At 49.5% G+C, this 25,509-nt stretch overlaps 1 protein-coding gene across 7 annotated transcripts in view; it reads left to right on the top strand.

The window, feature by feature from the left end:
- Nucleotides 1-25,509, top strand: part of CHD1L (chromodomain helicase DNA binding protein 1 like) — a 139,051-nt gene that overhangs the window by 8,490 nt on the left and 105,052 nt on the right. For 6 of the 7 annotated variants that reach the window (XM_085871192.1, XM_085871191.1, XM_085871188.1 and 3 more), the window contains 2 exons: nt 13,037-13,143; nt 21,306-21,417. In XM_085871192.1, coding sequence (XP_085727318.1) covers nt 13,037-13,143; nt 21,306-21,417 — 219 coding nt within the window. The remainder of the gene's footprint in view (nt 1-13,036; nt 13,144-21,305; nt 21,418-25,509) is intronic. The other variant, XM_085871193.1, reaches the window with a different exon arrangement.

Genomic DNA, 25,509 nt, shown 5'->3' with positions numbered 1-25,509 from the left:
AAAGCTTGTAAAGAGCAGTATTACAAGAAAAGGGGATGGTTGGTTGATCAATAAACAGCAAAAAACAATTTAAAGATGGCATTATGTGGAAGAAAACACAAATTGGATATGACATTAATGTCGATAAAACAGAGCCTTATCCTCAAGGGCGTGATGCAGGAAAAATTATTAAATATTTATTTTGCTGATTAAGAAAAATGTCCCTGGACAGTAATAATAAGCCCAGTCCAGAAACATGAAAATATAAGCCTGGTGTTGGCGCAGTGGTTAGGGCAGTGGCTTGGGACCCAAAAGGTCCTGAGTTCAAGCCCTGTTGGGACACTGAATTTATATATATATATATATATATATATATATATATATATATATATATATATATATATATATATATATATATATATATATATATATATATATATATATATATATATATATATATATATATACACCAGGGGGTTGACTGAGCCTGCCATCCTTCCGAGGTCGGCGAAATGAGTACCAGTTGTACTGGTCCCGGTGTATGCCCCGGTTAGAATAGGTGTACCATATCCCTGTATGTCGTAAGAGGCGACCAGGGTTGCGTCAGGAAGGGCATCCGGCGAAAAACCTATTCCAAATCATTATGCGGACAACAAAACGAATTAGACGGTTGATCCGCTGTGGCGACCCCTAACGGGAGCTAGCCGAAAGAAGAAGGAGAGAAACATGAAAATACAGCAGGGAATAAGTGTCAGTGAAGAGAGAATTTTGACCTTGTGAGATGATTGTGGGAATATGATTGGGCAGAGGATTGGGCAAAATTCATCCAGGATTGGAAGATAAATAAATATACTCTCTGCCTTAAAAAACTGGACATCCTTACTATCTATCATTCACGGACCGGTGTTTGTGGGTTTGTTTGTCACGCTTCTACTCCTACAGTTCTGGGCCAATTGCATCCAGACTTGCTACACAGAATCAGCATGACCCCAATTAATGTATAGGGGTGTTTTTATCTTTGCTGGTGGTCTTTGGGGTGGTGAGGGGGAGGACACAAATTCTCCATGTAAATGTGCATCATGTTGCGCCACCTCCAGGTGGGGGAGGGTATTACAAGTGTCCACCATTTACAGCTCCAGTATTGCTGTCCCCACGTTTACCAGTGCAATGAGTTATTTTGCATTATAAGTTGAAGGTATGTTTTTGCTTCATTCATGTAACCCGGGTTGTTTATTATTATTATTATTATTATTATTATTATTATTATTATTATTATTATTTTGGTTACACCGCCAAAATATAGGTATGCGTCAGAAGAACGCGTTGCATGCTTGGAACAAGATCGCCTGTAGGGCGGGTACTCTGCTCGTGTGGAATAAATCATTCAATCGGTCAAAATAACGTATTTTCTTCATTAAAAGCGACATAGTGTACAAAAGACATTTAAATGGCTGAAGGAGACTGAGTTCTAAAAAGCATAGCTTGAAGTGGGAACACCTTTACACATCCAGGTGATATTCAAAATGACTATGAAACAACATCAAAATAAATATAAATAATAAATGGAGGTTTAATTTCAATACTCTGTGCAAGGGTAAGTAAAAATAAATAAATAATAATTCAGATTTGTGTAATACTGACTCTGGGGCATTTCCAAGAAGCTAAAACTTGGGGTGAAATGACTTGCATGACAAATAATCAAGTACCAGACAGGAAGTAGAAAGAAACCCAAGAATGGGCAAAATACTGAAATACAACAATTATTTGGACATCATAAGAATATTTTTTACGATGAACATGCATATTGGGAAATGAGAAAGTTCTTGGAAGAAGATTTAGATTTGTTCACGGATGACTGGGCTTTCACTGCTCTGTCAATCGTGTTCTAAAGACGAGGACAGTAAAACATACCGTAATTGTATTCATGGAGTATGATGATGTGCGAGTGTCGGGTAAGACCATTTGTTGCGTGTCATGTATTGAGCTGAATTAAGAATATAAAGTGTCGGGAAAAAGATTGTGGACATACTGGCACATAAATATCCCTGTGTGGAATTTGGTAATGTTGCGGACCCGGGGTCGGGGCGAGAAGACCACGAAGGAGGTGGGGGGAGCTACCTCGGGTTCCCACCAGACTCTCCGGAATCGCAGGCCGTCGCATACGGATAACTCCGTGACGTGGCGGGTCGCTAATTGACTGTGAACGCCAATAACTCAACCACGTGATTTCGGGTCTTCCGTCTAATGGAAACCGGTTACCTAAAATGGTCACGTGATCTAATTACCAGGGGACATGCCCTCAGTACGCCTTGTTCAAACCGGATCACCTTACCAGATCATATGCAGCCGAGCGTAACTGCCAAGGACGTATCGGCTAGGAAACAGATCGTTGGGGGATAACGTCCCGGCTTGGCTAGGATACGGACCATGCTGGACCAATGAAGGAAAATGACGAAAACGAGCTGGGAACATTTCTATACAAAGCGTTTATTTACACTCAAGCGAGGAAAGGTATGTGGCATAGTGAATGGGGTTTATTATTTTGTACAGCAGGGATAGCAAGGAATTTGTGGGGTGCGACAAAAGGCAATCAATTTATAAAAGTAGACAGAGCAGACTTAGCCCGTTATATCTTGTACATTCTTAACTTATGCTATGACAGGCGCCATCACATACGCAAACACACACAAACCTGAGGAAGATTAGATAGCCAGAAGAGAAGAGAGTAGATGATTAACGGCCTCGCAATACCTGGCACGGTCGGCTGACCGTGGAACACAGTACGCTTTGGGGGATGCTCCACTTGAGCGATCCAACCTCAAGAGTTGGCACGTTATCTCCTGCTTAATTACTTTGCCGGGGCTCGTGCAATCATGTGCTCCACACTGGTCCCAGAAGAAAATCTGTCACACACCAACCCTGGGGTAGATGTAGCGACAGGCAGATAACGAGGAGCGATGAAGAGAGGTGAAGGAGAGGGCAAGGCAAACGGACCAAGACAAAGGCGAAGCAGGCAGGCAAAATAAGAGCATTGAGCAGACGGCTTCACGATCCGCCTTTTATAAGCCCTGGGCGAAGGGTGGGGTGACGACCCGAAGCGACTCGCTGTGACTCAAATCGCGCTTCCTTATTGGGCCACGGTGGTCATAGCACCGCCCTGCCAGGCTCCCAGGGCCATAAGCGGTCTCGTGCGCACATTCGGCGCGATACGGCCCGGAGCCTTGCAGTGGCCCCTCCTCCCCGTGACCCCCGTCCCTCGCCGCCCGTCCTGCCATGTTCTGGTGACTGGATGAGGGTCGCGTCGATCCCACGCGCCCATTTGGGGCATACTCGGCGAGATGAAGTTTGTGCTGTTAACGTGCTTGGCCTGTCCCCACACCATGTGGTCCGAGTGGTCTGGGCCGTGCACTACGCCTCTGTTTGGTAGGGAATTGTATCCGTGTGGAGGTGTGAGGAGGCGCGGGATGATTTTTCCTGTGTGTGGGAGATGTTGGTGGTCGAGGTGGTGAGTTTTTGGTGAGCCAAGGTTTATCAAGGTGAGACGCCGTTGTAAGTTGGTGCGCAGATTTGAATGGAATGCAGATATATATATATATATATATATATATATATATATATATATATATATATATATATATATATATATATATATATATATATATATATATTGTTGTGGTTACCAAATTCGCAAACCACCATTCAGGTCCCTTAGGTGAGGTATCTCGGTAAGTGCATGTGTAGTTAGGCCCAAACCCGTTGTCTAGTGGGAATACATGTCATTTATGCGAGCTGCGACTCTTCAGGATAGCCGTTTTTCTTTTACTATCTTTATTTTGGACCAACCGCCATGATCACAACCACAACATCAACCACCGACCACAACCACCGCTTCACCACAACCGCCACGACCTTCACGCACACCTCACAACCGTAGCATCGCCACCGTTCTTGCCCCGCTGTGGGTACCGGTGTTGGACTCATGCAGAACGCGCGTCGAACAGCGTGTACAAAATCACGGATTTTGTGCTTCAAAAACGGATCAAAAACGACACACGCCCACTTTTTGCCGTCCAATCGGTGAGCGAGGGGCGACTGGCCCGCCCCAGGGCGATCGATATATGCAAATTTGTGGATCAAAAAGCCTTCACGCCCACTTTTTCTCGGGCCAATGGGGAGCGAGGTGAAAGGTCAAAGGGAGGGGGTCAAAGGCGAAGTTACGGGGGGATAAAAGGACGGTGTTCGTCAGTCAGAGAAAGAGTCGCAAACAAGAACGAGAAGGAGTCGAGAACGAGAAGGAGTCGGAACGGAGGAGAACGAGAACGAAAGAAGTCTGGAGCCCGAAGCCTGCAGTGGCTGGAGAAGCTGAAGAGAGTCGGACGAGGGGGTGCTCGCGTCGGTGCCAGGAGCTGCACGCCCGAGGGAGGCCGGCAGCGCGACCTGGCCGAGGTGGAGACGCACACCAGGGATAATAAAGATCCTCTATACCCCGAGCATCAGCAACCCCCTCCTGTTTCCCCCCGCGCTGAGATAGTGCGACCAAGGGGGCCCTGTTCCCACCCCCTGCCAGGCACTGTCCACGAGGCCCGCGGGTTGCGGGGCCATCGCCGCTCCGCGTCTCATCACCAGACGGGTAGGCCCGACCCGGTCTCGGCCTCAGGCCTGCCCCATTCTTGGGGATTTCTTTTCCTTGGTTTTGGGTATGTGTTGTCGGCGCCGTCTGTGAAGTAGAATTGTATAAGTGTTGCCGTGTGCTCGGTAGTCGGTATTAGCTCTGCACTGTGTTTTCACTTTTATGTTTGCTTTTTGTGTAAATGGAATTGTGTTTTTTTTTTTTTGTGTGCATTTGGTGGAATTGTATTTGTGTGCTTTCCGTTCGTCGCGAATAAATGTGCTTTATTGTTGAACTGTTCTCCCGCTTCGCTTCGTCTTTTCCTCCATTGAATCCCCATCTTGCTTCACGTAAAGGGTTGGTAGTGGGCTGAATACGCCCGATAATTAATCGAACCGTCGAGGTCGACGATAACACCGCTCGGTTATTCTGATAGTACGGAACGGGTCGCTTAAGTGGCCCGTGTCCGAAGTCGACCTGCGGCGAGGTGCGATCGCCCGGTCTACCCTCCGCGTGGGTACTTAGGTAGTTCGAATTTGGCGAGCAACCCTATCCCACGCGGGGGCTGATTGGCTCGATCGCGGTGAGACCGAAAGGTCCACCCGTGACTGGTTCCCGGCGTTAGTCCGAGAGGGTCACGACTGGATTGTCCGTCCGGTGGGCGACGTGCCGCGATTCGAGTTACGTGGCCGTCAGCACGCCGGCGGGCGCGAAATCCGCAACACTGGTGTCAGGTCGTGCGATACAAATTCATCGCCCTCCTCGCGGCACTGGTGTCGGAGAACAGGAAAACGGGCTGTCCTGTCTCCGGCTAAATTCACGGGAATCGGTCCAGGGGTGAGAGAAGCGACCCCCGATTCCCTCCAAATTACGAGCGAGCAAATTAACCCTTCACGAGAAGCAAGATGGCGTCTCAAGGCGAGCGGGAGCCGGGGGTATTAGAAATGGATGTAGAATGTGTAGAATCCATGGTCCAGGATGGAATCCCCGAGCAGGAAATGTTGATTGTGCAGGAACACGGACTCGCCCAACTGAACCCAGAGCCCGAAATGGGTGCGGCAGCGGCCGCGGTGTATGACACCTCCCCCCCCCCTCTCCACCAAGACCCTTCCCCAACCCCTGCCGAAATGGCTCACTCAAGCGCACCCGACATGGCCCAGCTATTCACCATGCTGGCACAAATGAATGCGGAAATGAAAGGCATGAACGAAAAGATGGATGCGAATATGAATGAAGTGAAAACGACGATGGATGCGAATACACAGCAAATGAAAAACGAAATGAAAGGCAATACACAACAAATAAACGAAAAGATGGATACAAAAATGAACGGAATGGAAACAAAAATGAAAGAGCTGCGGGGTGAGACGCAGAACATGGGCCAATGCCTGCAGGCGGGCATGAAGGCAGTGAGCAGGGAGCTTAAAATGGCGACTCCACGTGTGGGAGCAAACGAGCTGGGTGGGGGTGCAACGGCTGACAGGCCCGCGGTGGAGGCGGGTGAAAAATAATTCGTGGAACGTGTTGGGCGAGGGTCGTGACGATGACCGAAAGGGAAAAATTAAATGGGGAGACCAAAACGTGTGAGACGAGACACGAGGTGACGACAACAGAAATAATAGTTGAGACAAGGGAGGTAAAGGGTGAAGAGTTGGCAGAGACACGGGAGATGGGAACGATAGAGGGAAGACTACACGATGAAGACGGGGTAAGTGACGCGCACGCACACACGGAGGTAGTGGAGGACAATGGGGTTGAGCTCGCGGAGCGTGTTGGGACCCGGTGCGAGCACCTGGATGGCCTCCTCCAGGAACGAGGGGAGGGAGTATGCCCCCTTGAGGCGAGTCACGATCAGGTGAGTTCGGTCGTGCTTTGCGAGGTTGAGGGGACGAGTGCTGTGGACAGGTGCTTGGAGAGCTTGGGGGGTATAGAGGCCCCGGAGACCCTTGTGGGGACACGAATCCCCAGTGTGGTTGTCCCTGTGTGTGTGGTGCAAGGGGTGAGTGCGTCCCCGTGTGTGGAAGCGACCCCGTGTGTGAGTGGTGTGGTGGCGATGGTGCCGGAGTACGTGCTTCCCAGCACGCCGTGTGTGGATGAGGTACCGTGTATGGAAGAGGCCGTGTGTGTGAGTGAAACGGCCAGTATGAGTGAGGAACCGCGGGTGAGTGCCCCCGTGTGTATGAGTGAGGGACGTTGTGTGGAAGAGACCGCGTGTGTGAGTGTCGCCGTGTGTATGAGTGAGGTACCGCGGGTGAGTGCCCCCGCGTGTATGAGTGAGGCACGGTGTGTGGATGAGGCACAGCGGTTGAGTGCCCTCGCGTGTGTGGGTGAGGCACCGCGGGTGAGTGCCCCCGCGCGAGTGAATAGAGCACCACGTGTGAGTAGTATGGTTTGTGTGAGTAGTGAGGCACGCGTGAGTGAACGGCCGTGTGCAAGGTCGCTGTGTGCCAGGGAGACCGTGTGTGTGAGAGAGCGGTATGTAAGGGAGATGTCGGTTGGCATGCGGGAGCACGCAGCCGCGTCTCCCGGTGTGAATGTGATGGAGTGGACTGTGTGCGTCGTAACACGCAGGTGTGCGTGGGTTGAATGGCGACGACGACGGCGACAGAGGAGAGAAAGCCGAGTAGCGGCTGTTGTTGTTTCGAGGACCGTGCCGGGTTCACCCAGCAGTGAGCACGAGGTTCGTGCTGTGCAACGCACGAGACCACCACGTGCTCGCTTGCGAGAGTGAAGTCCCGGTCCGGAAACGCACGCGGTGGATTTGCCGATCCCGCGGACGGACAAAGTTTAGGCAGGTAAATGGATTTGGACTGGACGGGTTCTCCACGCGATCGTGTGTGTTCAGCTCCAACGGGCAAAGCACATGTGTTCGCGTGGGAAACCCCTCGAGACGTGGGGCTTGTGTTTTTTTTTGCGCACGGTGACGTCATGGCTGCACGTGTGGTTGGAATCCGGCAGGAGGGGTATCTCTGCCGGATGGCACCGTCCAAGGAGGGACGAGGAACACGTGCAGCTGCATGACGTCACGGACAGGTGCAAAGTGCGCGAGCTCTGAGTTGCCACGCAGGTGCTGCGCATGGGAAAAAAAAAAAAAAAAAAAAGCAAGCCTCACTTTCGGGTGTACAGGATTCCTGGGCAAGGGGTGAAAGACCCCCTTGCCTGGGCACAGGATGGAAACTAGTTAGGGGGAAGGGTTAGCTTAGCTAGACCGACTTCATGTGGCAGGGGTAAGTCCTCATTGGGTCCGTGGAATGGATTAGTTAGAGGGATTGTAGCCAGATTTAGGTTGGGGAATTGATTAATGGGATTATTTGGAGACAGTGACAGACAGTAAATGTGTAGTGGGGACGTAGCTTAGCTACGTAGGTTAAAAGGAACGTGCCATAGTTTAAGGGACGACGTGGGAGCACGAGTTAGTTAGGGGATGTAGTTAGGAGGATGGCAGAGTTCAGCGGTGTGTGTGTTGAAGAGTTGGTGAGTTGTGAGGTGAGTACTTGTTGAGTGAGTGAGGCCAGCGGGTCTGTATGAGTGGAGCGAATGGGGAATGCATGGTGCGATGAGTGATTGGGGGGAGGAGTGACTCCCGCCCAAGGGACCCCGGGGTCAGAGTAAAGTGAGTTAGCTGGGTTAGTCAAATTGAAAAATGGAGGTCGTTTTGCTGTTGGTGGGAATGTAGGCTCGAAACCCATTTGGAGGGGTGCAGGAGCCCTGTTGACGGGCTTGGGAGCATGGCTGCGAAAGGTGAGTATCGCTGAGTGGGTACCCCGGGCACCAGGCTAGTCGGCCGTGGTAGGCCAAGGGCCCATGGGGGGCCGGGATAGAGTAGTGGGCACGGGTGCGCCTGCTTGGTGCGGGGGCCCGGGGCGCCATTAGCCGCGTGGGCAGTGTTGTGGGCACGGGTGACCCTCGGAAAGGGGCCCGGGAGGCCGGCCTGCCACGTGTGCGTTTCAGGCGAGGTGCCATGGGGGCCACTCCCCGGTGTTAGGGAGCTGGTAGGCTCGGAGGCAGTGTAGTGCCCGGGGGTGCCATAGCGGGAGAATCGGCAGAGGGTCGTGCCTGCCAAAGGGAGCCACGTGTCCCAGCCAGGAGACCGTGTGAGGGCACGGAGAGAAAATTGGGGGGCGAGGCCCGAAATTGTGAGGACACCAACACAGGCGACGGGAATCTGGGTTGTTAGAACCAATAGTTTAAGCGAGAGGCGCTTGTTGAAAGCCCCGGGGTAGTTTAACAGTTAAATGGTTAGGGTAGATTAGGAGATGTACCCCTCCGCACCATCCATCCCCTCGCTGTCGTTGTGGGCCGCTGGACCCACTTTGGTTAAGATCGCCGAACTCTGGGGAGGCTATTCTGAGGCTTCGTTGGGCCTCGACACAGGACGTTAGCTCTCCCTTGTTCCCCTCTGGGAAGGGAACGTAGGGGTTGGGAGTAGGCTAGGTGACAGGATAGGTTAGCCGAACAAAGACGATAAAGGGGGTTAGGGGACGATTTATAGTGGGGAAGTAAAAATAAAAACAACAAAAAAATAAGTTGGGGCTAAATTGGTTTTTCACAAATTAAGGGAGTGGGTATGTACAGTGACAGGCAAAGGCGATAGGTGGGAGGGAGACAGGTAGGTAGGTCCGAGCCCGCCTTCCAAGTGGCCAGCACCACCGCACTCCCTCCACCAACCTCCATTGAACGGCAAAGGCTGGCCAACTTCATCGGCTGGCCGTGTTTTGCTTCAAGGCGGAGGCCGGCCAACTTCATCGGCAGCTGTGTTCTGCAAGGCCTGTGCCGGCCAGTTCATCTGCTGGCTGTTTTTCTTCAAGGCCTGTGCCGGCCAGTTCATCTGCCGGCTGTGTTTGCCTGCAGCGGCCTTCTTCTGCGGGCTGTGTTGCCTGCACCTTTGCCATGCCATGCCCACTGCCCACGTTAACCAGCCCCGTTCAATTTTTGCTTTGCCCCCCCCCCTGTTCATTTCCATGTGCGCCAGGATCAAGGCAACAGTTTGCAAGCTGCGAGAACTGCCCTGTTGGCAGCTACAACACGGGCCTGCAGTGGCGGCCCGTGCACCGTGTGTGTATTCATGCATCCATTCGTTGTGCTCATTGCGTGTGCCACTTGAGCTGGCACAGAGACTGCGTTGTGCAGCCCAAGCACCGTTGTGGTTCACTGAGTTCAGTTCAAAAGGGAAGGCCTTGGACTGCGTGTGAGCAGCCAGCCACGTTCCCTGTCACCTGCATTGTTTGAGCCAGAGACTGCATGCGGGCAGCCTGGCTCCCTGCTAACTGCTTTCTTTTGCAGAGTTCAATGATCCTGGGCCATGGTTTAGTGTAAAATTTGTAAGTTAAGGTAAGATGTACTGTACATATGAGTGCGCCCCCGGCATGTTTGTCTTAGCGCCGGCAATTTTATTTAAGTCGTCCGTGTGAGTGAGTTTGTTTAGATAGTTACGCAGCCCTCAGGTTATTTATTTTGGGGACACGAATACCATGAATGTCGCACTCAGGGATCCGTAGGTAAAGTGTACTAGGGGAAAACTACACATGATGGCACACGAAAATTTGACGACTCGGGACGAGTCTGTAAAAAGGGAAGGGGGTAGTGTTGTGGTTACCAAATTCGCAAACCACCATTCAGGTCCCTTAGGTGAGGTATCTCGGTAAGTGCATGTGTAGTTAGGCCCAAACCCGTTGTCTAGTGGGAATACATGTCATTTATGCGAGCTGCGACTCTTCAGGATAGCCGTTTTTCTTTTACTATCTTTATTTTGGACCAACCGCCATGATCACAACCACAACATCAACCACCGACCACAACCACCGCTTCACCACAACCGCCACGACCTTCACGCACACCTCACAACCGTAGCATCGCCACCGTTCTTGCCCCGCTGTGGGTACCGGTGTTGGACTCATGCAGAACGCGCGTCGAACAGCGTGTACAAAATCACGGATTTTGTGCTTCAAAAACGGATCAAAAACGACACACGCCCACTTTTTGCCGTCCAATCGGTGAGCGAGGGGCGAATTGGCCCCGCCCCCAGGGCGATCGATATTTGCAAATTTGTGGATCAAAAAGCCTTCACGCCCACTTTTTCTCGGGCCAATGGGGAGCGAGGTGAAAGGTCAAAGGGAGGGGGTCAAAGGCGAAGTTACGGGGGGATAAAAGGACGGTGTTCGTCAGTCAGAGAAAGAGTCGCAAACAAGAACGAGAAGGAGTCGAGAACGAGAAGGAGTCGGAACGGAGGAGAACGAGAACGAAAGAAGTCTGGAGCCCGAAGCCTGCAGTGGCTGGAGAAGCTGAAGAGAGTCGGACGAGGGGGTGCTCGCGTCGGTGCCAGGAGCTGCACGCCCGAGGGAGGCCGGCAGCGCGACCTGGCCGAGGTGGAGACGCACACCAGGGATAATAAAGATCCTCTATACCCCGAGCATCAGCAACCCCCTCCTGTTTCCCCCCGCGCTGAGATAGTGCGACCAAGGGGGCCCCGTTCCCACCCCCTGCCAGGCACTGTCCACGAGGCCCGCGGGTTGCGGGGCCATCGCCGCTCCGCGTCTCATCACCAGACGGGTAGGCCCGACCCGGTCTCGGCCTCAGGCCTGCCCCATTCTTGGGGGATTTCTTTTCCTTGGTTTTGGGTATGTGTTGTCGGCGCCGTCTGTGAAGTAGAATTGTATAAGTGTTGCCGTGTGCTCGGTAGTCGGTATTAGCTCTGCACTGTGTTTTCACTTTTATGTTTGCTTTTTGTGTAAATGGAATTGTGTTTTCTTTTTTTTGTGTGCATTTGGTGGAATTGTATTTGTGTGCTTTCCGTTCGTCGCGAATAAATGTGCTTTATTGTTGAACTGTTCTCCCGCTTCGCTTCGTCTTTTCCTCCATTGAATCCCCATCTTGCTTCACGTAAAGGGTTGGTAGTGGGCTGAATACGCCCGATAATTAATCGAACCGTCGAGGTCGACGATAACACCGCTCGGTTATTCTGATAGTACGGAACGGGTCGCTTAAGTGGCCCGTGTCCGAAGTCGACCTGCGGCGAGGTGCGATCGCCCGGTCTACCCCCCGCGTGGGTACTTAGGTAGTTCGAATTTGGCGAGCAACCCTATCCCACGCGGGGGCTGATTGGCTCGATCGCGGTGAGACCGAAAGGTCCACCCGTGACTGGTTCCCGGCGTTAGTCCGAGAGGGTCACGACTGGATTGTCCGTCCGGTGGGCGACGTGCCGCGATTCGAGTTACGTGGCCGTCAGCACGCCGGCGGGCGCGAAATCCGCAACAATATATACTTCTGAAGTGGTCTAACGGGTCCACAAGTCTAAGTGTTTCAAAGGGTCTGAAGGGGATTTTCCAATTGTAGTTCGGGTGTCGCGAGTCTAAGGTGTCTAATCCTAATGGGTCTAAAGGGTGGAAAGGTCTTTCGGAGTCTAAAGGGTCTTAAAAGGTCTAAAATTGTCTAAAGGGGTCTTGAAAATCAAGGGGTTTAAAGGGTTTTCGGTGTCTGAGGGTCTAAGTGTCAATGGGTCTTCGCAGTCTAAAGTTTGTAAAGATATTTTGGTGTCTAAAAAGGGTCAAAGGGGGTATTTAAAGGTTTAAAGGGTCTAAAATGGTCGAAATGGTTCTAAAAGGTCTCAGGGGTATAAAGGTCTAAATATCTCAAATATGCATTTCAGTCGTCTGTAATTAATAGATGTAGTCATGATCCAATAATACGGAATTAAAAGACTTACTTGTGGTCCAAGTCGCATTCAAACAGAACGTAATTAAGACATTTATTGGTCGACCGATGTTTCACCTCGACGAGAGTTCACCGTCCACCCGTGTATTTCAGTTTTATATCCAGTGTATATGTAGATATTAAGTGAATCGGATGAAAAGAGAAAATTTGAAATTGTCCTTCTGATACACCAGCCTGTGGATAATGCAAACAATAAACTGATTACATTCCTTAACAATCCATTACAATGCCACGTGAGGGTGGAGATTGGTGTGCAAGTTAGCTTGATGGGGAGATTGAGGAAAATCCTGCTGAAGTGGGCTGCTCACGTGGTGTGGATGGGGGAAGAGAGGATAGTTTGAGGGAGCAATGTAGGGAGGACAAGAGGAAGACCATGGCTGAGATGGGAAGATTGTGTCATGAGGGATATCAATAAGGTGGGTGTGATTGAAGAGTCGAGAGAGTTGGCTGAGGATAGAGGGAGGTGGAGGAGTATCATGGTCGAGGCAGGGAAAAAGATTGGTACCATTGGCCCTCATCCCTTATAAAGGGAAGAGAATGAGAATGAGGGGGAGAAGAAGGAGAAGGAGAAGTGTATGTGTATCAAATCACTTTTGCTGTGATGGTTTTCAATTTCTGGATGTCATTTTGAGATGAGGTTTGGCTGATCTAAGATACTTTGATTGATCTGACAATGTTTGGTTGTATTGTTGTCTTTCATTAACACCATGACTTCTTCCTTATCGAATTTTGTTGTAGACCATTGCCTTTCTGGCATATCTGAGCAGCGAAGAGCAAATGCAAGAATCACATCTTGTACTCTCCCCACTCTCTGTGTTGCATACTTGGAAAGAAGAGTTCGCCAAGTAAGTTAATATTCATCAATTTCTTGGTGACATATTTTGTAAGAATTGTGTGTGTTCTTCACTAATGACTCAAGACAGTTAAGGCGCTGTCACACCTTGACGATTTAGCCAGCAATGGCAACGTATAAAAATGTATGTAAAACGTTGGCGTATGCTGAAATTTTGATGTTTTTTTTTAAGTTTTAGTCGTATCCATAACATATTAGTAATGGGCACAGAACGTTTCGTTGTCTTATAGATAACTTATACCAACGAATGCTTAGCCTATTGTAGGCATTCACAACCTATGCCCAACGATAGTCTAACTTAGGGATAGCGCGCTGCACGTATCGCCGACGAACTCGTGGCGTAGCCTGTTAAAAACCTGCCACACGCCGATTTAAGTCATATCTGCCTGAGAATTGGAAGTGTCAACCACGCAGTCACACCTTGACGATTTCGCCAGCGTATGCCGACCTATGAAAAATGTGTCTAAAACGCTGGCACATGTCGAATACGGTATGGGTAAGTTGTGTATACGTTAAGAGCACGCTGAAAAACGATGAAGTACGCTGTCATATTTCGTGGTACGTCTCGTACGTCGTGAAATTTCAAGCATGCTGAAAATTTTACGATGTACTCGCCGTATGGCTCACACGTTCCGCTACGCTGGGAATAAGTTGTCGGCACGATATGCGATCGTTGACACATGTCGACACACGTTACTTGTAAGTCACTCGTAAGTCGAAACATGTTGAGGTAATGTTTAGCATACCTGAAACTTATTTTCTCCGTCAAGGCACATTTTCTTTTTTTCTCCTTGGCTCTGTGAAGGCACGTGACGAAATATCTGAAGTTGTTATTGTTTTATTATTTTTTCTTTTTTTCTTTTAGTCTTTCACGAATTTTAAAATATATTCGGACATTTGCTTTTAAGTTTCGACGTGACAATATCCTCAAACAGAAAATATTCACACAGGAGGAACTAAGAATAAGACATGAGCAAACTGAAGAGGCAATCGGACGTGACATAACGGCACGTGACGAAATATCGGAAGTTATTGTTGTTTTTTTTATTTTTATTTTTATTTTTTTTGTTAACGCTGCCAATATGCCATTATACGGTAGCTGTAAATTAGAAACATGTTCAGTAAGTTCTGTGGTCATCCGGAAGACGTCAATCAAATACGTCAATATGCGTAGGAGGTACGTTACTCATAGGTTAGAAATAAGTTTTGGGTACGCTAAGCATTACCTCGACATGTTTCGACTTATGAGTAACTTACAAGTAACGTGCCTCGACGTGTGTCAACGATCGTGTAACGTGCCTACAACACGTTACTCAAAGGTTATAAAAAAGTTTCGGGTACGCTAATCATTACCTCGACGTGCTTCGACTTATGAGTAACTTACAACTAACGTGTGTTAACGATCGCATAACGTGCCTACAACTTATGGCCAGCGTAGCGGAACGTGTGAGTCATACACTGGCATACGTCGTAAAATTTCAAGCATGCTAAAATTTGAGGACAACCGCAAAGTACAACGATGAAAGCCAGCGTACTACGACGTATGGCAGTGTTTTTCAGCGTGTTCTTAATGCTATCAAAACTTACCCATAATATATTCGACGTGTGCCAGCGTTTTAGACAAATTTTTCATAAGTCGGCATATGCTGGCTAAATCGTCAAGGTGTGACAGGGCCTTTACAAACGAGCTTTTACACCCTGATGGGATGGCAATGCCCATGATGCATTGGATCCACAGGTACCTTTTTGGTTATTTTACAGCAGCCCAGAATTTACTGGGAAGTTTCTACTTGGTGTTTCGCACCCATAAGCGAGTATAAGCAACACTGGATAAACACTCCTGAGGCCTTCAAGTGGTGGATGAGTTTCCTTACCCCATTGGAATCCATGTTTTGGACTCGTCAACATTTTGAAAAGAGAAAAATCGTTTTTAACTAGCCCTCGTGGACCTCAAAGTGTTCTCATGGCGTGGTCATTCTTGCACTGAAATATTAGAAGGAAATTGAAGTTCGAGTGAAGTATTGGCCCAAAAGCATAATCATCCATTTTCTTTGTACAAAGACGAGGTAAAAGCCAGCCACCCCCTCTTTGTGAAATTTCCAAAATCCAGACTTGCTGCTCACCTCCACTCCTTTGTTCCTTTCTTATTCTGCATGTGGAACCTCTCTATTTTGTCAGTTCAATTTCTCTCTTCCCATCTACTACTTCAGGTAAACATTAAATTTCCAACACAACTCGGCCTCCATTGCTGCTGGTGGCTGTTTGAAACCCCATGTGAATCAATCTTTTACTTGCAGGTTCTTTAGCTTTGTTCCTTCTTCTAATGTTCCTTCATCCCCTGATTGCATCCATATGTTGTTCCTCTACTCCACTATCAGTTGAATATTAAGTTGTTATTTTTTTTTCCTCCAAAATCTACATTTGTGGAAGAGCAAAGTGACAGGGGATAGAAGAGGGGAACAAAAGTGGAGGTTAACAGCAAGCCTTCTATCCCTCGTCTCCTCATTTATCCTCCATTTTTTTTTGGGGGGGGGAGGGTAAGGGTGGAGGGGTAGTGTGTAGGGGCTTGTTGGGTGAGGAATGAATAAACAAACTAATAGCACATTCACTTTTTGATGTAAACCACACACAAGCACCACAATCACTGCACATGAATATAATCACCTATCCATGCCTAAGCTGTTTTCCAGTCCTTCCAATGTCGATGTACCCCTCTATCCCCAAACGCTTCTCGGTATCTCATTTCCGTTCAAACCTATTCACTCTCTCTGCTGCTACTACCTTTGCTGGGACATCATTCCACATATTAACTTGAACTTTCAAACTTGTTCCCTCCTCTAATACCTGGTATGCCTTGTTAGGTTTGGCTCTGAAGTTTGCTCCCATTCCTCACTTCAAATGGAATCGCAGATGACAACTCGTGAGAATGCTGAATGCCTCAAATTATCAATTCAGATTCAGATCAGGTCACTCCACCTTGGACATGCTGCTTCCACTCTCTCAACAATGGATGGAGGCCCTTGATGTCAGACATGAGATCAGGGCCATCTCTCCAGCTTTAGCTCGAGCTTTCGATACAGCAACCCACCTTACTCTCCAAACTCTCTGCCAATGGCATCCAAGGTCAACTCCGCACATGGTTTACTGACTTTGTCCACTTTTGTAGCCAATGTGTGGCTCTCAACAGTACTTTAATCTCCTCTCCCTGTCAAAGCTGGAGTGCCCCAAAGCAGTGTTATTTACCTTGTCCTATTCCTAATCTTCATCATCAATCTCTCTGAGTATCTGGAAAATTCTCTTTATCTATTTGCTGATGACTCCACCCTCTGTTGTGACATCTCTCATCCTTCAGATAGGTAGGCAGCAGCCTCTTCCCTCTCTTCAGACTTTGATAGAATCACAAGTTGGTCAAACACTTGTAATATGGATTTCAATCCTGACAAATCTCACACACTCTCTCTCTCTCTCTGAGAAAGCAGTGTCTGACAAACGCTCCCATATACTTTCTTAACAATCCTCTTGAAAAAAGTTCAGTGACTCAAACCTTTGGGTTTCACTTTCAGGCATGATCTTCTAATCTGCAGGTAAACCACACTTCGAAATTGGCCTCCAAGACCAGTCGCTGACTGGGCATCTTCCGTCATGCAAAGTCCTTTCTTAGCACACCTGAACTCTTATCCACCTACAAGGCTTTTCATCCGCAGCTTGATGGAGAACTGCTCTCCTCTCTTGACTGATGTCCCTGCCTCACATCTTGCTCAGCTTGACACTGTAATGTCCGGAGGGCAGCGGGACTCGCACAGTCGTGAGGATTGCTGAACACTTTATTGCCCGTCCAGATGCACATTACTACAGACTACCCAGGCTCCACAGACTACCACGACTACAACCACGCCTCAGGCGGCGCGCACTCCAATATCCCGCGCAGGCACGTGACCACTCCAAAACCACTTCTCCACGCCACCACCATGCTCCCCGCATCATGCCTTGCCCCCGCAGGCCACTACACCACACTCCTCCCTCCTAAAACTATGATTATAAAATGACCATCCTAATAATAAGCATTAGCGGCACAGAATACCATGATATAAAAGCAGAGAGGCACAAAAACGATAATAACCAAAAAGCACAGGCACACCACACCATATAACGTGTCGATGTGAGCGAGTTGAACTTCAACGGACAGCTGCTCGAAAACTGAGTTGCACGACGAACCCACAAAAACCCTGACCGCGTTACAGATATCAAGAGCAAGGCGGGAAGCACAGCATCACGACACGGCAGAAGCGCCCCCAGGTGGCTCATGCTTACACGCCCTCCGGCGAGGTCGCGACGACCTCACGAGCAAACCTCCCCCGGCACCATCAAACGCCCCCGGCCGACAAGGCGGCACATCACCCCCAGACAGACCCGAATCAGATAAACATTCCGAGCCTGGAAGCCCGTTGTCTGGAAGCCCCATGGCGCCAGCGCAGCCGACCTTGGCGAGTACAGAGATTTGTGCCGCCCAGCGCCAAACCCGCCTGATCTTGGGCGGTGACGCTGAACAGCGCCGCCGGCTGGGCGCCCCATCAATCCCATAACAAACCCACGTGTCACAATCAGCCGAGATCCCAACGCACGTCCAAACGGCTTCGGCGAGAACAGAGAGTTGCGCCCCAGGGCGCCAGGCACATCCACACGAACGGTCAGTGCAGCCTGGAGACATATCAGTGTCACTCAACAACAAAAATATTGCCTGTTTCAATGCAACCTTCCCCTCACGTACAGCGCGTCCACCCAGCATAACCCCCACACTTGACAGGGTAGCGAGCAGTGGGCTGCCCTCGCAGCTGGAGGTCGGCGAGACCTTATTTGCCACGATCGCCCCCAAGGCCTTCACATCACATCGATCATATCGGACATCCCATCGATTGATCCCAGCCAAACATATTATGCTCACACGCGAACCGTCGGCATTTATTTTAACAACACTAAATTGCATCACTCGTGCAATGAAAGTCAAATACGCAACAAACAGCAAGCCATGAATCACATCACGTGTCCGTCTCTCGGTTGTCGTCGCGACGTTGCGATGACCTGCTTGCCGTCGATGGTCGCGATCCGCGAACTTCTTGAACGCGACTGGCTCGCTCCAATTCCCCGCTGAAATCGCCTGAACGGCGCGAGTGCGCAGTGTCATGAGCGCAGCCGAAGCGCGAGAGCTCATCGCGGCTGGAATGGCTCCCGTTGCTCCAGAACCGAACATCATCGCCGCAGGAAGCAACGAACGGCAGCTCCCGTTGCATCGTCGTGGCTCCTGCCGCCAGAACCTCGCCCTCGGGCCTCGAAGGAGGCACCGGGGCACCTGGAGGTACGAACTGGAGATTCAGCCTGAGGTGCGCCAACCAGTCCCGGCCCAAAAGGGCGGGCCCCTCCCCTCGTACCACAAACACCGAGAGTAGGGCGCTTCGACCCCGGTAGACCACCGAGACGTCTGCCACCGCAAGTGGTGCAATCGCTTCGCCAGTGTACGTGAACACCGCGAAGACCACGAGCCGCCCGCTCGCCCATGACCGACACTGCGGCCCCGGTGTCAACTTGAAATACGATCGGCTCGCCATTCACCTTGACCTCCACTGTGATTGGTCTTGTCACCTCCGGACCAATCGAAAACAGACTCGAGATTGGTTGAATCTCCTGCTCCAGGCCGCCGGGATCGCTATGCCCTGGCTGCAGGCCGCTCCCCAGGTCGCTGGGGTCGTCCCGCACCTCGCCATCCAAGACCTTAACGGCGGCCCCCGCCATCCGACACACACGCTTCAGATGTCCCACCTTGTGACAATGCAAACACATGGTGTTCTTATACGGGCACACTCGTCGCAGGTGCAGACCACCACACCCCCAGCACCCCTGGATGTCCATTTCGCTCCCTGCGCGGCCGCGCTGCGGCGCGCGCTCACGGCTTGCACCGCCAGACGCGCGTGCGACCTGGGGCACCTGGGTCATCGCGTGGATCCCGGGGTCAGCCGACATGCCCCAGTCGGAACTACCCATCACGTCCTGGCCGGCGATGGCGCGGACATCCGTGAGCGTCTGCTCGACAGCTGAAGCAGTCCCGACCGCTGAGTCGAATGTAACGCCGACACTTCGCATCCGCAGAATGGCCGCCACCATCTTCGCATCTTGCAGCCCCGAAATAAAACGATCTCTGAGTCGCGCTGGACGCTCCTCCGCCGTAAACTTGCAAGCCACGGCCGAATGCTTCACCCGTGCCACGAAATCTGCAACGCGCTCCTCCGCACCCTTCGCGAGGTGATCGAACTAGTATCGAGCGAGCTGCAATGACTTCTCCGGCGACGTGTGCCTTCATCTTCTCCACAATGTCCTGAAATGACAGCCTGTCATCACCGGGTTTATCTGGCGGTACCAAATCACTCAGCAGCCGATAATGTTCCGTTGATAGCGAGGCGAGCAAGATCGATTTACGCTTGCATTCATCGTCCACATCATTCGCGTGGAAATAGCAGCCCAATTGTTCAGAAAACAATTCGAAGTCGTCTCCGATGAAGACGGGCACGCGTCCGTGCACCGTGCCCCCCCCGACCTTCCGTCATCCTCGAGCCGTCCGTGACGGCGAGACGCCTGGCCCCGAAGCTTGTGCGTGCGGCGCGCGAAACTCGCGATGCGCTTCTCCGGGACCCTCGCCCGGTGTAGACCACGAACCGCGCGAGGTGCGCTGAGTTACTCGCTGCAGCGATCCAATGGCCCCGGCCAAAACTGCACGTCAATCCGACGTAATCCAGGCACTCTGCACACGCCGATCCCAGACTCGTCACCAATGTAATGTCCGGAGGGCAGCGGGACTCGCACAGTCATGAGGATTGCTGAACACTGTTTATTGCCCGTCCAGATGCACACTGCTACAGACTACCCAGGCTCCACAGACTACCACACTACAACCACGCCTCAGATGGCGCGCACTCCTATATCCCGCGCAGGCACGTGGCCACTACACCACAGACACCATGAAACCAAGGTCTTCAAGATCATTGGAATCTCCCATGATGAAGTCGAGTCCATGAGCCTCTCACTTTTCTATTGCAGACAGGTCGGTGGTCTCTGTTTTCTTTCGCTTTCTTTATGGTCTTGCACCGTCTTCTTTTTCGGTGCTTTGTCCACCCTCCCCCCCCCCCCCCCAGGTTTCTGCAGGTCGTACATGGTCCACCTGCAATCCTCTTCTCGTGAAACTCCCAAAATCCAGAATCGCTGCTCACCTTCATTCATTGGCTCCTCTTTTCCTGGCTGTGGAACCAAGTTTCACATTTTCTTCAATCTCATTCTTCCCTCTAAGTCTTCAAGACAGCTTTTCATGACCATCTCAGATCATCCCCCACCAAAAATAATGATCTTTTATACCCCTCTCACCCCTCTCCCCAAAACCTTTTCAAGCCCCTTTTTTAAATTTTCAGTTTGTCCTTCCTGAGAGTTTGCTTCTGTATCCATCTTGTCCACCCCATGCGTCCTCCCCAATCCCTTATTATTCCCAACATCCCTTGTTTGTCCAAGTGTCTTCCTCCATTTTGTCCTTCATCCCTGCTGTTCGTGTCACCCCCCCACCCCTTTTTCCACCGTTCCTTTTGTTCTCTTGCATTCTGATCCATTCTGTTCTAGCTCTTCCGTGAACCTTTGGCTCATTTATTGAATTCAATATTTTGATCTGAGATTCACCATCCCTTCTGTTGCTGGTGGCTTTGGGATCTAAATAGTAGGGCTCACTTGAGCCAAATTCCATGCTGTTTACAGTGGCAAGGCAGCTGTGCAACTTTTTCTTGAATTGAACAGCAATCAATAAAAATCTCATTTTAATTAGTCTGGGATTTCATGAAAACTCAAATCTGCCAGTACTATCGGACTTGGCTTTCACTTGTGGCGACATCAATAGGGGGTGGATTTTTCTGATGTTTGTTTTTTTCCTTCAGACAAATTGTCTGCGTCCGGTTCGTAAATGCATTATAAAGGTAATTTCTCCAAATTATTGATTGCAAATGAAGTTTTCCACACCAGGGTTGAACTTGGGGCATAACAATGTACTAATTTGCAACAAGTTAGATCACACACTTTCTGAGCCCTTTAAGCTATTGGCAAGTGATTTAAAAACATTCTAATTTTCAGGGTTGTCCCATCTTTCTCTGTGAAAGTTTACAACGGAGATAAGGATGCAAGGCTTGCAATACAACAGGACCTGAGTTGCCAGCATTTTGACATTCTGCTCACTACCTATGAGGTACCAAATTATTTCTTGCCATTTTCTACCATCATCAACAATTTACTTTGTCTTGTATTACCCATTTTTCCACTTACACATTCACATACCTGTTGTTTCTCTTATTTAGTTTTTTTGCTCATCGTTGTATCTATCTATAATTCCAGCAATCTCTGTGTGTGTCTGTGTGTGTGTGTCTGTGACCGCCGTTTCTCGACAACCGCTGGTCCGATCTAATTGAAACTTGCCAGGTATATTGCTGGGGCCCTGAGGATGTGCCTTTTCAAGGTTTGATATTAATCGGACAAGTGCTTCCCAAGTTATGGCCATTTATTTACCAAACCATTGACAAGACACGTTGTTGCATGGGCGTGGCCGATGGGGAAGGAAAGCTCAGCCGCGTTCCCCATTACGGGTTACAACGTACGGGCTTCCGGAGAGTGATGACTTCGTGTCTTCTAATAATTTCTCGATTTCTTATGCGCATTTATAGATAAACACAATGCCGCAAGTTATGATCGTTTTCATATGAGACGGTGCATAAATTTCGGTAACATCAGAGTGAGCTGGTATGCTCCGAAGTAGGAAGTAATTTTTTTTCTCTCTCTTCTCTTCTCTTTTTGTTTTTCCTTGCGACGACATTGCGAAAAGGCAAAATACGTTGGCGCTAATTGAATAATTGGCCATTAAAACCTAAATTGCGAATCATCGTAACTGTGATATGCGAACTTCCGCGCCACGCACGTATGGGCACGCAAGAGCGAAGAATCGGCCTGTGTGGTTGTTGTTTGTTGCTCGCGGTTGGAATATGTATTTATTTATTTATTTTTTTCGGGCACGTATTAGTATGTAAAATGGATCGAAGCTAGTATACAAGAAACGCATACACATCCATTAAAAAATGTCATTCTTGATCTTTGAATATCCTCTAGCATTTCAGTAGAAAACCTATCACTGTGACATCGAGATTTAAGGAGGAGAAAATGCAGTGATGCTCAAGCTAATCAAGAAACTAAAAGCAACGTCAAATACGTGCCTTTCAAAATGACGTTATCTGCCCCGAAATGACCTAATCTCTGCTTGCTCTATTCTTCCCTTCCTTCTATCTGCCGTGTCGCTCTGGCTAATTAATTTACTACTACCCCTTTCTTCTTTATTTGCTTATCCATTGCTCGCACTCCTTCCTCTATTTGTTTCTCCATTAAATACGCTCCTTCCTCCATCATTCATCCCATCTCCGCTATCTGTGCTGTTACCTCAACAGGCTGCTTTTTACACTCCCTTTGTCAGCAATACAACTTCTCCCTTTGTTTCTTTATGTGCATAAAAATGCCCACTACACCCAGGGTAATTGATTTTTCATGGGAGCTTAATCTATACCCTTTCTCCATTTGCAAGTGCCCTCAGTGACTGTTTCTTTCTGCAACAGAACTTCTCCCTTTGTTTCTTTATGTGCCTTTTTTACAACCATATCGCTCCCGTATTTGTTTCAATCACTCCCTTTAAACACACCCACTCATCCCAAAGTTTCTCTCCCCCTGTTGTTTACCCATGTACTTTTCCTTGCAATCCGTCTATTTCCTCTCCTAATTTAGCCTGACCGGTCACCATCTCCTCCCGCACACTATTTTTGCAAGCAGCTGCATTATCATGAGCATCATGTTAGTGATGCTGACCCACTATCCAGTGGGATTTGCTGTTGCTCCATCGGGACCACTGGGCTTGCGGATGTGGGATTAAAAAGGCCATTAAGCAGTGGGGATGATCCCACTGTGCCCTCTTCAGGTTCTTCTTCAAACACTATTCTCTCAGAGCACAGGGGGTACCCAACCATTCTACCACCACCTGGTCCTGCTCGTTCTGGTCTGGCATAGCGCTACCTGTTATCAGTTTCTCCCTAATTTGCTCCTTAATTTATTTGAGGTACAGTTGGTCGCACTTCAGGTCCGAATCCTAAGCCACTGACACCAATGTGATTGTGCCAAGGAATTCTAAAATCCACACTCCTGAACACCAATGTGATGGCCGCATGAGCAGATAACTCCGAACACGGCGTGTCTATAAAGCGACCACAGATGCCGTCGTCAACACTCACCTCTGGTCGGATATTTGCACCCAAGGTCAGTTTATCGTGCCGGTTTGGTGAAACTGGTCACAAGTGATGAAACGGGTCCGGTGACTGTGTAGTGTCGAAGAAGTCTTAATTCCTTCTGTACATTTGAGTCATCTATTAAAACAAAACATACGCAAACAAACACGGACATATCAGTATGGAGAATTCAGAGGAGTTCAATGAGCCACACAGTCTTCCTCTGATCCTTTTGTACATGAGACTGAATTCTTGGATTGTATTCAGTGAGACTATGTCTGTTCATCCTCCAGACATGCTGACGCCACAGCTGACGTTTTGGGGTTCAGTGGAAATAATCACTTAGAGCTTTGTGGCAGCAGCCATCTGGAGGTCAGCTTAATTTTGAAGGGCTAAGGAATATTTATAACCTTCAGGTTGATAGGAGTTCTGGTTATTATTTTCACACATTCCATTTAAGCTAGACTCGTTTTCAGCCAGACTTTCAGGTGCCAGTATATAATTATTTATACATAAGAATCCCTTAATAAGCTAAATAAAATAATCTGTGATTCGATTATACTGAATATAGATTGAAGATTATTTGGAAGGCCAATCTATTTTGGGGAACAAGGGGCATTTTTACTGGGCAGATTGATTATCTTCCAATACAGAAAAGAGATGTCAGGTCCTTTAAAATGCAAATATATATTATTAAAATAGATACATGTTCAAGCACTGAGATGTAATAATCACGTATTTGATTGAGTACATTTCCCATTAAAGGGTTATAACAATACATTGTGCAATGTACCAAAAACATTTACTTTTTCAAGTTGATTATCAATCAAGTTTAATTGGCGACATTTTTATTTTTAATATTGTTGCGGATTCGCGCCCGCCGGCGTGCGAACGGCCACGTAACTCGAATCGCGGCACGTCGCCCACCGGACGGACAATCCAGTCGTGACCCTCTCGGACTAACGCCGGGAACTAGTCACGGGTGGACCTTTCGGTCTCACCACGATCGTGCCAATCGGCCCCCGCGTGGGATAGGGTTGCTCGCCAAATTCGACCTACCTAAGTACCCACACGGAGGCTGGACCGGGCGATCGCACCTCGCCGCAGGTCGACTTCGGACACGGGCCACTTTAAGCGACCCGTTCCGTACTATCGGGATAACAGAGCGGTGTTATCGTCGGCCTCGACGGTTCGATTAATTATCGGGCGTTTTAGCCCACGACCAACCCTTTACGTGAAGTAAGATGGAGATTCAATAAAGGAAAAGACGAAGCGAAATGGGAAAACAGTTCAACATGAAGCACATTTATTTCGCGATGAACAGAAAGCACACATACACAATTACACCAAAAGCAAATGTAAAAGAAGAAGAAACACAATAATACACAAAAAGCAAATGCAACAATGCAGATCTAACCGACTACCGAGCACACGGCAACACTTATACAGTTTTACTTCACAGACGGCGCCGACAACACATACACTCAAAGCAAAAGAAAAGGACCACCCTCTGGGGCCGAGACCGCGTCGGGCCTACCCGTCTGGTGATGAGCCGCAAAATGGCGCTGGCGCCCCGACTCCGCGGGCCTCGCTGGGACTGCCTGGTATGGGGTGGGAACGGGGCCCCCTTCTCGCACTATCTCAGCGCGGGGGGAAACAGGAGGGGGTTGTTGATGCTCGGGGGGGGGGGTGGATATCTCCCTGTCTCGGGTCCCGCGACGAGCGTCTCCACCACGACCTCGGTCGCGCCGCCGGCCTCTCCCTCCGCAGCTCCCCGACTCCGACACAAGCACCCCCTCGACCGCCTTCGCCGCCGCCACCTCTCCACAGCTCCGTCCAACCGCCCTCTCCGTCTCCTCTCTTGACTCGTCCCAACTCTTCACTGGCTCCGAGCTCTTCACTCTCTCCCCTCCGAACTCTTACTCTCTGACACGAGCGCAGCCCCTTATATGCCCCGTGGCCTCGCTCCTCCACCTTCGACCCTTTACCTCCGACCCTTCACCTCTAACTGGCTCCCCATTGGA

This window comes from Eptatretus burgeri, chromosome 2 (genome assembly GCF_056783735.1).
Source record: "Eptatretus burgeri isolate ZD-2024b chromosome 2, Ebu_testis_v1, whole genome shotgun sequence".
Classification (NCBI taxonomy): Eukaryota; Metazoa; Chordata; class Myxini; order Myxiniformes; family Myxinidae; genus Eptatretus; species Eptatretus burgeri.
This window is presented reverse-complemented; position numbering and strand designations above follow the sequence as displayed.